This window comes from Chelonoidis abingdonii, chromosome 16 (genome assembly GCF_003597395.2).
Source record: "Chelonoidis abingdonii isolate Lonesome George chromosome 16, CheloAbing_2.0, whole genome shotgun sequence".
Classification (NCBI taxonomy): Eukaryota; Metazoa; Chordata; order Testudines; family Testudinidae; genus Chelonoidis; species Chelonoidis abingdonii.
Window position 1 is genome coordinate 20,466,180 of NC_133784.1, and position 13,570 is coordinate 20,479,749.

The 13,570-nt window shown below is 55.0% G+C and overlaps 1 protein-coding gene across 2 annotated transcripts in view; it reads right to left on the bottom strand.

Moving 5' to 3' along the window:
* Positions 1-13,570, bottom strand: part of RASSF1 (Ras association domain family member 1) — a 29,906-nt gene that overhangs the window by 12,335 nt on the left and 4,001 nt on the right. The window contains exon 2 of one of the 2 annotated variants that reach the window (XM_032799312.2): positions 7,982-8,106. In XM_032799312.2, the coding sequence (XP_032655203.1) occupies positions 7,982-8,106 (125 nt within the window). Of the gene's footprint in view, positions 1-4,515; positions 5,062-7,981; positions 8,107-13,570 lie in introns of those variants that run through there. The other variant, XM_032799314.2, reaches the window with a different exon arrangement.

Sequence of the window (13,570 nt, forward strand, 5' to 3'; positions counted from 1 at the left end):
GGAAGCGGACAGGGTTTACCCTGGGAGCAAAGCGCAGCCTAGCCCCATCCTCAGGAGAAGGCCCTGTGCTCTCTTGGCCTGTGCCTGGGAGTCAGCCTCAGGCAGGCTCAGCCCCTCCCCATCCAACACTCCCACGAAGAACCATCCTGCTTTGTGCTTTGCCAGCCCTCAGGGAAGCAGCAGCTCGTGATGACAGGCCAGGCCATGGTGACGCTAACCCAACAAGGGCAGCACTCAGAATGTCTCCTGGTATCCAGGACGTCCAGTCGGCCACAGCCCTGGGGTCCATTTGGACTCCTTGGTGTCAGGAGAGGCTCCCAGAGCCATGAGGCCAGAGGTGCCCCCTTCTTATTTGCCACTGGCCAGAAGGTTGCCCCCCACCACCCTTCCCATCACAGCCAGAGGCAGGTCCCAGTGTCTCACACAGTTGTCGCCTCAAGACATGAAGCTCCCCACACTGAAAAGCCCAGCAACACAGATCACGGCCAGCTGCCCCTGGCCCCTTCACAATGCCCTGCCCTCTGCACCGGCTCCCCATTGAAGAGAGAACCCAGGGCTCTGATTATCCCAAACCCCGCCATGGCCCTGATTATCCAAGAGACGCCTCCCCAGCTATGCCACAACCTCCAGTGGACCAACAGGGAAGAGGAGGAAGAGGGGCCCGTGGCTATGGTGTGGGACTGGGGCTCAGCAGACCCAGGCTCAACTCCTGGCTCTAGCACTGGCCTGCCGGGTGAAGTGGGATGAGCCCCAGATTTTCTGAAGAGCTCAGCTCCCCTGTAGGCACCTAAATGAAGTGGGCTGATGAGAATAGCTCTGCTTGGTGGTAGTCTCAGCACAGCCACTGACTCACACACAAACGCTACTTCTCCTGCAGGCCCATCATTAAGTGCTTGGGAGTCCTCAGATGGGACCCAAACCCAGACAGAGCCAAGGATCTGAATGCACATTACACCTGGGAGTGAACCAAGCTTCACAATCCATCACGCCCAGGATCATTGTACAGAATGGGAAACTGAGGCACGGCGCTTTGAAGTGACTCGCCCAAGGTTACCTGGTGAGTCAGTGGCAGGGGTGGCAACAGAATTCAGGAGTCTTGACTCCCAGACCTTCTGCTGTAACCAGTAGATTCTACTCCCCACAGATCTGGCAACAGAACCCAGGAGTCCTGGCTCCCAGCACCTCTGCTTTAACCACTAGGAAACACTGAATCACACAAACAGAGGAGACTAACAGAGCTCTGTAACTCACATAAGGACACCTCGCAGGAGTGTCCCCAGATGGTTTCCTGAGCCAGCTGGGAGATTTACTCTTCTGTTGGGGTCTTAATGTATCACAGCTGGGAGGCTACAGCCTTTGCCAGCAGCAGATTTGGCACTCAGGGAACAATCCCTTTCCACCAAGCTCTGCAGAGTGGCAGGCACTGGCACAGCTGCAGGGTCCCCTTCCCCCCCTCCCCTCCACTGACAAACTGGCACCACACAAAGGCCAGACTCTGCTCAGCAACAGCCCAAGACTGGCACAGCAGAGGGTGTTGCAGGATAGGATTGAGGGGCATTAGTCAGTCTGGGGATGAGGACAGGACCAGCAAGGGGGACTGTGGCCAGGAACATAGTGCACTAGCAGAGGGCAGGGGGCTGAAGTTTCCACAACACCCATTCCCACTTTGCTTAGTTTTAGCCAGCTAAGTCAGCAATTCCCTTTGGGGAATTAAAAACTTCCCCAATTCATACATGCCTCCCCATATGTACGTACACACACATACACACAATCTGTTCCAGTCACCAGTTGAGTGGAACCAACTCATCCACACCCAACCCCAGCCCAGAGGCTGAGATCATCCCATGTCTCACACCCTTGTCTCTCCTGACCTCAGATCATCTGCCAAAGCCACAAGCCGAGCCAAAGGTCAGCCAGATTCCCAGTCCTTTGGTGAATAGCATCAAGGGGCAACATGTCCCACAATGCTGGCCCAGTTCAGCTCCTATAGGGCCACAGGCTGAGTGGCCCCCGAGCACTTCGTAGGGCTCCAAGGGGCCACCGTGCACAAGGATCTCCCTAGCCACTGATACCCACTAACAACACAATCTCCTTTGGCCAGTGGCAGCTGGAGGTTTGTCATTGCAATCCTGGGCACTGGTCCTTGGAGCCATTTGGAGCTCAAGTCCTTCCCTGGCACAGCCACTACCCACCATGCAGCTTTCAAGACAAGCCCAGTCATCTCTTTGTCGAGTTCTCAGGTCCCACAGCTTCTTAGGACAGATGGAGACGGAGGCAGGGCAGGAGAGTGGCTAAGACAGCAGTAGGCAAACTATGTCCCACGGGCCAAATGCAGCCCGCCAGCCATTTTAACCCAGCCCTTGAGCTCCCACTGGGGAGCGGGGTCTGGGGCTTGCCCTGCTCCAGCCATAGGACAGGGGGGAGAGCAGGGTCAGGGGCTACTCCACGTGGGTCCTGGAAGCAGGGCATGGCCCCCACTCTGGCTCCTATGCATAGGGGCAGCCAGGGGGCTCTGCTCCAAGTTCCGCCCTGCAGCTCCCACTCTCTGGGAACCACAGCCAATGGGGGCTGCAGGGGCAGTGCCTGCAGACGGGACAGCGTGCAGACAGAGCCACCTGGCTGCATCTCCACATAGGAAGTAGAGAAAGGACATGCCACTGCTTCCAGGACCTGCTTGAGGTAAACATTGCCCAGAGCCTGCACCCCTGAGCCTTTCCCTGGGCCCCAACCCCTTGACCCAGTCCTGATCCCCCTCCTGTCTTCTGAACCCCTCGATCCCAGCCCAGAGCATCCTCCTCCATCCCAATCCCATCATCTCCACCCTAGAGCTCACACCCCCAACTGAAGCCCTCACACAAATCCCGCACCCCCTCCTGCACCCTGAACTCCTCATTTCTGGCCCCACCTCAGGGCCCGTACCCGCAACCAGAGCCCTCACCCCCCCCACACACCCCAACCCCAATTTTGTGAGCATTCATGCTCACCATACAATTTCTGAGGGCCACATCAGGGAATAGGCCACAAGCCTGCCCTCGGGTAGCACAGAGCTGGGTGGGTTGGGCCTCCTCAGGCAGAGAAGGAGCCTGGCAGATGCCCCATCACAGGGCAATGGTGCCAGGTGGCAATTTGAGCCTGTCCCTCAATGACCATTCACCATTCTGGGTGCCAGACACAGTTCAAGCTGGTGCCCTGCCACAGGGTCCTCCAGGGCAGATCTCCCTAACTCAGCCTCCATCTGCCACCTCCCCATTCCTCCCTCCCCCATCGGCCAGGATGACCTAGGAATGTTAGATTGATGCATAAAATCAGAGAGCTTCTCCTGACCTTACCACCACCTCAGTACCCAGCACTCTGGGGACGGACACCACAGGAACTGGAAACCCGAAGACAGATGGAAAAGGTGAAGAATTTGGAGAGCCGTATAACAATGCAGCTGCACTCAGTCTCAACCCACAGCCCTCGCCTGCTGTTCCAGTCCGGGGTCCCTCCCAGTTCGGCCAATGCCCCTCAATCCTGATCCGCACCTTCCAAAAGCCAAGGCTTCCAGTGGTGCCAAACTAAGTAAGGGTTTTACGCTAAATGCCCATTAAGGGGTTGGCAGGAGACACACCAAACTCATGCCACGTGTGATGTAGCCAGAGCTGAAGGGCAATACCCCACCTCTCTTTACCCCACAGACCTCAGCGAGCCATGCGCCGGCCAGGCCGGGAAGACAGGAACACCCCTGCCCCCGACTGGCTCCCCATGACATTTGGCCAAGATACTTCACCCCTCGTGACAGCAGCGAAAGGGTTAGTTTCACATACACACACACACCCCTAAAAAAAAAAAAACACACACCATCACGGTTCCCGGAAAACACGCATACCCAACCAAGCGCGTTTGATACATCCATGGGAAGGCTCAATGGAGGCGCATGGGGGACCAGCCCCCCGCCCCGGTACCCTGGGATGAGCCCAATCAGCCTGCTTGCTAAGTGCCCAGAGCCTGGGCTGACGGGGTACGGCTCACTGGCTAGCCAGCCCCCTCCACCTAGCTTCGCTCACCTCGGAAACCCACAGGGCAGCCCCCTATCCGCGGCTCGTTCAGCCCGTGTGGCTCCCCAAGGCTCATAGGGGACCAGCCAGTGGAGAAGCAGGACCCAGAAGTAACAGGATCGGGTCCGAAGAAATCGGATCAGGCGGCAGTGAGCTCTTTTGGACAGGGGCCTTGTTCACCCCATAGTGTCTGCGCAGCACTAAGGGGCTCTGGGCACATGGGCAATCGAAATAACAGCCATCTGGTTCAAAGGAAGGGGGGCAAACTCCAGCTCGAGGATCTGGATCCCCCCCTCCACGTACGGGGAAACCCGGATTCTCACCCCCAGCCGGCATGCTCCAAGTCGGGACTCCCCTTTCGGGCACTGAGGGGGATCCGGATCCCCCCACCACCACTCCGAATCGGGACTCCCCTTTCGGGCACTGAGGGGAATCAAGATCCCCACCACCACCACTCCGAATCGGGGCTCTACCTCACCTTGTCCTTGTGGGGTTTGCGGATGAAGGAGGTGCGCGCCGTGAAGTACTGCTCCAGCTCCGAGTCCGAGTCCTCCTGGCTGCAGTAGCCGCTGCTGGTGGTGCTGCTCCAGGTCATTTCGAAGGACGGGGTCCCCGGCTCGCACTCGCTCATCCCCTCCCCGACCGCCGCTCGCCCTCCGACCCTGGAAACCAGCCTCGCCCTTTTCCGGCGCAAGCTGGGAGCTCTCAGATCACCGGCCCCGCTCGGAACAAGCCCGGATTTGCAGGCAGCTGGGTCCGAACCGGGATCGGACGATGGAGCGGGTCAGAGCGCAGCGTGCGCCCTCACTCCGAAGCACTGACCGCCCGTCTAGACGCCTGGGTCCCGGCTCCTCCTAGCCTCCGCCTGGCTGCAGCCGAGCCGTTGAGATTGAAACGTACACACTGCGCCAGAGGCCGGCCCGCATTGGGGGAGGCTGGGGCGGGGCGAACGCGCTCCGAACCTTCCCCTTTCCGGCTGTGATTTCATCCCCAAAGCAGCTCGCCCTGCCTGCAGCGGCGCGGCACAAACATTAGCCAGCCTGGGGCCAGCATCGGCCATTACGCAGGGACGCCACTACCACCTCCGCCTCGGTCAGCCGGGCAGGGCGCCCATTATGGCGGTATCTGGGTGCTTCACAGGCCTTATCTATTTATCCTCCCAGAAGGGTGACCAGACAGCACGTGTGAAAAATCGGGACAGGGTGCGGGGTAATAGGAGCCTATATAAGAGAAAGACCCAAAAATCGGGACTGTCCCTATAAAATCTGGACATCTGGTCACCCTACCAACAGCCCCCCTTGCCAGGCAGGGAAGCGCCAGGACCCCCATATCACACAGGGGGAACTAAAGCACAGAAACTGGGGCCAGCTCCTCCGAAGTCTTTACAGCCTACCAACCTTGCAGTAACTGGGCCTAAAGTGAGTCACCCAAGGTCCCACAGGACACGTGGTGGAGCAGGGAATTGCGGTCAGGCCTCCCCTTCACATATTAGCGCCCTAACCCAGCCTGTGAATAGCCCCGATTCTCAGGCCTGTGCTCTAGCCACCTGGCCATGCTCCCAGGTAGGTAGGTAGGTGTCTGTGGAGTTAATCAGCCTTTCACCCAGAAGTCAGAGGTGGGTGCAGCTTAGGCCAGAAGGACTAAAGGAGAGAGACAGACAAACTAACTCAGCAGGACACGAGGATCATTTCCATTAAGACAAAACTGCCTTTCTTCTGCATGAGGGAGGTGGTGACAGCCAGCTGTGACACAGAGTTCAGCGCGGGGCAGTGCAGAGTGGAGATGAAACCTGGCTGCCCTTTGTCCCCTCCCCGATCTGCCTCGGTGATTGTCCCCCCCAGCTGCTCCTTGGAGACACAGGCAGGGTGCCGGGCCGACCCTGCTTTCACGTTCTCACTTGCATGGGGAATCCCAGGCAGTCTCACTTTCTTGTATTTGTGATCAGGGAGGGGCAGCCCACTTTGGAAACAGTGAGAGCTGGTCCTCCCACCTGGCAGGAACTTCCCCTCCCTCCCAATATAGACTGACCCCACCCATCTTAGCCCCAAAATGCAAATCTCCCTCCCAAACTCAAGCTAACCCCTCAAGCGTTTAGCCAAACCAAAGCACAATCTAGGCCCCCCACTCCAAAGCTTCCCCCAAACACAAACTGAACTCCCTTTGCCCAAAGCACAGAGCCCCCGCTCCTCTGTAGAGATGACAAGGTTTGGTTCGCTCCACTCCCCTCTGTGTTCCCTGACCCTCTCCAGTAGCAGAGTCACCTGGAGAAATGCAGCTATCGATGAATTTCTGATTGCACCAGGAAGAACCAGTAATACCGTAATAAACCCTGATCTTTTAAGGATTCCGGTCCGGATTTGCAGGCTGGGGAATTCAGATGGCTCTGAAAAGCACCCAGCTGTCTGGGAGTGGTTCAGACCCACCATCAGAGGCAAAGTGGTACTACAACAGCCCAACAGGGCCACAAGGAGCCTGCTCTACCCACCGTCAGTGAACCCCTCAGCCGAGGCAACAAGAGACACGCGATGACCCAAAACCCAGCCAGGAGCCACTCTGCCTTTATGGTTCTCCTGAGCAGGCTAAACAGAGATGAAGACCTTCACCAGCTCCAATCCAGCCAACTGGCTGTGATGATTCATTGTTGCTACGGCCCCCGGAGGGCCCAGACAGCATCACTGTATTAGGCCACATTGTGCTAGGGGCTGTGCAGGCAGAGGAAAACACTCACACCCCAAGGAGGTGCAGGCAGAGGAAAAGGCAGAGGTGCAGGCAGAGGCAGAGGCAAAGGAAAACACTCACACCCCAAGGAGGTAGGGAAAGATCCCCATTTTACAGATGGGAAAACTGAGACAGGGAGTCTGTGGTTGAGCCAGGTCTCCCAAGTCCCAGTCCAGTGCCTTAAGCACTAGATCACCCTCCCTGCTGCTCTACAGATGGATCAACAACCCCTTGGACACTATTCACCAGCACAACACTACTGCTGAGGTTGTCCCCTCAGGGTGGGGCTCAGACAGGATTTTCTTTGGATTGGATTTCATCCCGAGAACCTCTCCACATGCTCAGAGAGGGAAAATGGTGGGTCTGTGGGGGAGGGGAATTGGGGTCTGTAATGGGTGAGGGGGTGATGGGGAAAGGGCAATGGTGAGTCTGTGGAGGGGGGTGATTTAGGGTCTGTGATGGGGATGGATGGAGTTCTGGGCAAAGGGACAATGGTGGGTCTGTGGGGGAGGGAATTTGGGGTCTGTAATGGGGGTAGGTGGGTGTGATGGGCAGAGGGACAATGATGGGTCTGTGGGGGAGGGGAATTGGGGTCGATAATGAGGGTGGGGTGATGGAAGATTCTGACTGACTCAGCAGCCAGGGCAGGAGGTGTGGGCAGTAGGGGATCCAGACCCACTGGGCGTCCCAGACAGGACAGAGGGGCCAGGTACTTGTCTGCAATGTTGGTAGGTGTCAGAACAGCCACCCCAGGCATATGGCATGGAGTTAATTAGCAATGTGACTGCCCAGCTGTGCAAACAGGCCTCACCATCCTTCCCCCACTGTTCCTGCCCCTGGAGAGACCTTAGCAGGGAGGCCCCAGAGGCTGGGATTGGAGCCACAATCTCAGGATGAAATTGGAGCTGGCTCCTCCACCAGGGCCACAACAAGATTTATGAAGCTCTCCCTGGATGCCAGCTGAGCCCGCGTGCACACTGCTGTCCACGGGAGGGGAAGGAACGTCCCAGCAGCTGAGCAGCACCCACACCCTGGGCTGGGGACAGATAGCAAGGAGAGGAGCTTGATCAACACCAGCTCCAGCCTCTCCCAGCAGGGGGCACTGTGGGAAGGGGGCAGAGGGCACTGATTGGTGGAGCTCCCAGCTGCTCCTGCCCTGTTCCCCCCCAGTGTGGGTGCATTTTGCAGCCTGCAGACCTAGGTCAGAATCCCAACTGCTCTCCTACCACATTGGTGTCTTTCTCCACAGTCTGTTCGTTGGTCTCGGCCGGGTCACTGTCCTGGTACCGGGGCCCGCTGCAGTCCAGCCGGATCAGGGCACGGCACCGATAGTGGCAGGTGAACTTGCAGTCTAGGGGAGGGGAGAGGAAAGAGGAGACAGCGTTAAGTGGATGGGAGCCAGCCTGGGGGAGAATCCAGCAGCCTGCTGGAAGGAGCAGCAGCCCCCGGAGTCCAGTGCTTGCCAGGACCCCAGGGCTAGGACTGGGCAGTCTGACGCCATTGAACATTCTGATCAGCTGTGTGATGGCTCAGTATTTCCTATCCTAGCTCCCTGTCTCCCCGCTTACATCCCAGGTCCCAGGAGAGTCCTGCCGCATGGGAACTCGGAGTGGGGCTATATGACAAACCTAACTTTGGATCACCCCTGCCAGACCAGGAGGGCGTCGGCCCCCATCTCAGCCAGAGCTCGTGGCCAGTGTGGGGTCCTCAGAAGCAGAGAGGCCCCACTCTGGGCTGAATCCCAACTATCCAGGCCTGCACTTTGGGATTTCAGGAGAGAATGGAATAAAGGAGCCAGGGTCCCATGAGATCCCCACCAGAAATCGATCAGCAAGCGCAGAGGCCTCTTTCAGCCACTTGGAGGGGACCCCACCTTTCCAGTCATCCCAGCTCTGCTGCCTGCCCCCAAGATCAGCCAGAGGAGGGAGGGAGGGATGGTGGGACTGGGTTCTGGGGACACTTGCTCACACAAGTTGCCTGGCTCGTACCACCCCACGCACACCCCTGCAGAGCTGGGGTCTGCCAAGGAAGTGGCATAGGGGAATGAGGAGGCACGAGCCAGGTGCTCAGCCTGGGAAGCAGCCGTGCAGGTGGAGGGGAAAGGACCAGGCATTACAGGCAGATGCCAATCCCAGGAGGAGCCAGGCACAGCCTCAGCAGCCAGGGAGAGGGACAGAGGGGAATGGCACCCTTGACAGGTTTCTGTTCTGCCCTCTTCACTGTGGTGGTGGTGGAGCATCTTCAGTGGCACACCCAGCATCTGCCAGTGGCAGGGAAACAGACCCCAGGGGATGCTCCTGCCCCGGCTTGCAGGAAGACTGGGCTGGACAGGAGCTAATGGGGTTACTGCCCCTCCGATTTCTCTGTCCCTGTCATTAATGCACCGTGCAGCTCTGTGGCACCCGGACACTGCCCTACCAGTCCCAGGACCTCTGATGGATCCAGCAAAGCCCCCTGTACCCACCACGAGGCCTCCACTCAGACACCCTCCATGGGGCGAGGGAGAAAGCAATCCCCCCCAACACGCACACACTTCAAAAGGACCAAGACAAAGACCCTCCGTCCCAGCAGCATTGCCTTTCCCTGGAGCCATGCTGCCACCCACCAGCACAAAGAGCCTATTAACGGGCACCCGGCTGCCTCCAGAACCATTCACCTGGATGGGCTGCAGCCAGATATGGCTCCTGCAGTGCAGATGGGCTTGTGCAGGAGGAATGCTCCAACAGTAGTCACATGGTGCCACGACACAGCTAAGAGATTCCCCCCTCACTCGCCCTGTGTCCCCCCCCCATCTCCGTAGGGTGTGGGGAAGAGGGCATCCCTATCTCACAGAGGTCTCCTCTCCCCCATAGGAAAGACCTTTCCCGGTTAGAACAAATTCTCCATTTCTTTCCCCTTGTTCTGTGTTACTGGCCTTGGTCCCACTACCTTTGAGGTCTGTTTGTGACATTACAATCATCTCCGTTGCAACCTGTGATGTCACAAAACAGAGGATTCAGCTTGGTACCAGGAACCAGTCAAATGCTCTGGAAAGAAAAAGTTTGGGGTTTCCCTCCCCTCCCCCAGATCTCCCGAGCAACAAAGACTGAGGCAAAGATTAGGGAATCTTGGTATAAAAATAATTAAAAAAAAAAAATTGGAGAAACAATATGGTCCTCATTTCATTCCAGGCCGTTTTGTGGCCCCAAACACATCACTTTTCTGGCCTTTCCACATCAGAAGATGAATTTCAAAATGTTCCCTATCTTGAACCAAAAGAATAACTGGTTGAATGAGAATATGGTTTCATAGGCCAAATATGTGGCTTGAAAAACAGAGCTGAATTCACTCTTAAGTAGCCCTGTGTTCTTGCCAGCACCCCAAGCCTCCACGCACCCAAGTGGGGAGTGGGGAAAAAGGGAGCAGTTGGGCACTATAGAAAGAAAACAAGAGCACCTCTGATTTTGGAGACGCTAGAGTTCAGTTGTGGCTATTTCACAGGGCCACCAACAGAGACAGAGGGAGAGAAGAGCATGGCACTTCTGTTCTCTTTGCAGTATCTGCAATGCCAGGAGTCCCGTCCACCCCCCCACCACACACAGACAGACACCAAAAAAATAAAAAAATGAAATCGCATCAGGCCTCTGAAAAAGTCATAGGACTGGCTTAAAAAACCATGACAAACTAATACATTTTGAGTGCTTATTTGCCTTCTGGCTTCTGAGCCTTTGCCATGCTTTCAAGCTGTTCTCTCTGTGAGCACACGGGCTAGACAGCGACTTCAGAAGAAAATGAACTTGGAGATTTTCATGTAACCCATAGAGACAAAAGCCACCACATGTTACAAGACTCAGGATATAATTGTGATAGGTGTTGACAGTGGGTTCAGGCAACTCAAGGGCCTCCCCCTGCGACTGGGACATCAGAACAATCCCAGTGTCTACATCCAACATGTGAGCTTCCTTCCACCGAGAGAGAAGCCAAACTTCCATTTTGCTGAGACACTTGAATGCCTAGTCAGCTTCTAACTAGCCCAGTGAGTCCCAGGCTGCCCTGTTCCCTGCTTGCAGCCAGGCGGCTCTTTAGGAAGCAAATCCATGGTGATTTCCAACCCAGCCTTTCCAACTACTGGCCCTGCAAGCCGCAGGAGAAAGAGGCCCCATACCGCAGCTTTGGAGAGCAGGATTTAGCTGCACAAGCAGAACCATCACACTTAATTCTCCATGGAAAGTTCCTCTCAAGTCTTCCATGGATTCGCAGCTGTTCTTTTTAGAGGGGAACTAAGACTTTTAATAGGGCTCTGGCTCTCTCTAGTGGTTATCTCTGCAGCACAGCAGGACACCGAATCCAATTCTTTGACACCAGTCTGATTCCACTGGAGTTACTCCGAGTCACACCAGTAAGGAAGCAGAGGATTAGCTCCATAGATTTTACAATGCCGCAGTCCACTTATCTCAGACACCCGCTGCAAATAACGGCCATGTTTGGAGGCAGGGGTTGCTGGGATGGTCATAGCTTATAATTAGGCCTGGCAGAATTAAATTGTTACTTTTTTTATCATTTTGATGGAGAATCTCAAGATTTATTTTTAACTATTTTTTAGATTTTTATTCATTTCAATTTTCACAGTTGCTGGAAATTGCTGGGAGGGGGTGTGTGTGAGACAATTGTGTACTGAGAACAAACACTGAGATTCCAAAAGGTAACGCTTTATAACCACTAAACACAACATTGACATCACCTGTCAAAATGCACAAAGTAACTGCCCTTCAATCAAACTCTAATGAGTTCTCAAGCAGCATTTTCCTTATATTGGTACATTTGGATTATTACTGACTGAAATATTTGGGTTTGTAGTGAAATTGACATTTATCAACATTGACAATAAAAATCAGATCCTGCCAAGCCTGCTCACAACCGGGCACCACGTCTAACAGGCTCTGTAGCTGGCCCTCATTGAACTGTGGTCTCATTAGATCTCACATATAAGCCTGGTGAGTGCTTGCATGGAACTGAACCAGGGAATGCAGAAAGTGGGATTGGTAACTCAGTAGGGGGTGCTGTCCCCTGGCAGTCACTGCCCCAGGGCTGTGCTGCAGGAAGTAAGTCCCAATGTCCCAGTGTGGTGGTAGGGCACAGTGTGCTTCAGGAAGTGGTGTTGGTCGATCAGTAGGGGGCATCCTCTTATAGACTCATAGACTCAGACTCTAGGACTGGAAGGGACCTCGAGAGGTCATCAAGTCCAGTCCCCTCCCCTCCCCTCATGGCAGGACCAAATACTGTCTAGACCATCCCTGATAGACATTTATCTAACCTACTCTTAAATATCTCCAGAGATGGAGATTCCACAACCTCCCTAGGCAATTTATTCCAGTGTTTAACTACCCTGACAGTTAGGAACTTTTTCCTAATGTCCAACCTAAATCTCCCTTGCTGCAGTTTAAGCCCATTGCTTCTTGTTCTATCATTAGAGGCTAAGGTGAACAAGTTTTCTCCCTCCTCCTGATGACACCCTTTTAGATACCTGAAAACTGCTATCATGTCCCCTCTCAGTCTTCTCTTTTCCAAACTAAATAAACCCAATTCTTTCAGCCTTCCTTCATAGGTCATGTTCTCAAGACCTTTAATCATTCTTGTTGCTCTTCTCTGGACCCTCTCCAATTTCTCCACATCTTTCTTGAAATGCGGTGCCCAGAACTGGACACAATACTCCAGTTGAGGCCTAACCAGCGCAGAGTAGAGCGGAAGAATGACTTCTCGTGTCTTCTCTGATTTAGTATTGACCTCGGTGCAGTACTGACCCCTTGTGGCCAGTCACAGTCCCTTGGCATTTATAGAAGTGCTAAGTATTATTATTATTCTTTTCACAAGAATTATTGTATGTTAATGCCAAGTTTGGGCTGAAGTGCAACATTGATCATTAAATTCTGCTGACCTGGCCTCCCCCTGCAGTTTCAGTTGGACACAGTTTTGCTTCCTGTCCCAGGGTTGCTGTGTGCTGTTAAACAGCTGCTGCATTCCACCCCAGAGGCAGCTGCATTCAGCGGGGTGGGAGTCAAAGAGTTTAATCTGTAACTGATAGATGCTCTCAGTGATAGGTTAATTACAATCAGAAGAGCTTTGCCACACTGGCCTTCATGCTGTTCAGTTACAGCCTTGTCTGCCTGTCCCTCTGGGTAAGCAGCTCTCCTGACACTAGAGCAGCCGCGGATGGGGCAGGAAGAAGCAGACTGCCTCAGGGGAGATGCTGAAAGCATTCCCATGTCCCATCCTCTGGGGGGTCAGAGGCGCAGAGCACAGGGATCAGGGTAAGGTGACAGCTGCGAGCAAAGCAGATTGTGGGAGCAGGGTCGCTGGGCCAAAGGGACCCAGAAAAGCAAGAAGGGAAAGGAAGACTCAGATCAGCTGTCTCTGGCCCAGAATCAGGGCCAGGCAGATCTCCCCATCCCCTCATGGCAGGGTCACACAAGCAAAGGTTTCAGCTTCCTCCTTCTTCCCAGGAAAATTCCACCCCCTGCCCTTTTTCCAGGGTTAAAAACAAACCAAAAGTTCTGGCTTCTCCTTTGGTCCAGAAAGGATCATGGCAAATCTCAGGGCTGATCTACACAGGGAAATATCGACCACAATAGCCACTGAAGCCTCTTCCACTGGGAAGTCGGGCACCACAGGGAGCCAGCTGGCCTGGGATCCTGCAAGCCCAGAATGCCCAACCCTGGGGCAACACACATGGCAGGGCTGCTGTAGAGCCACAGAGCCTGGAGGCCCGTCTCAGGACTTCCCTGCTTTCTGTGGCAGAGCCAGGTGTCAAGTCCTGGCTAGAGCTGAGGCTCCCAGTG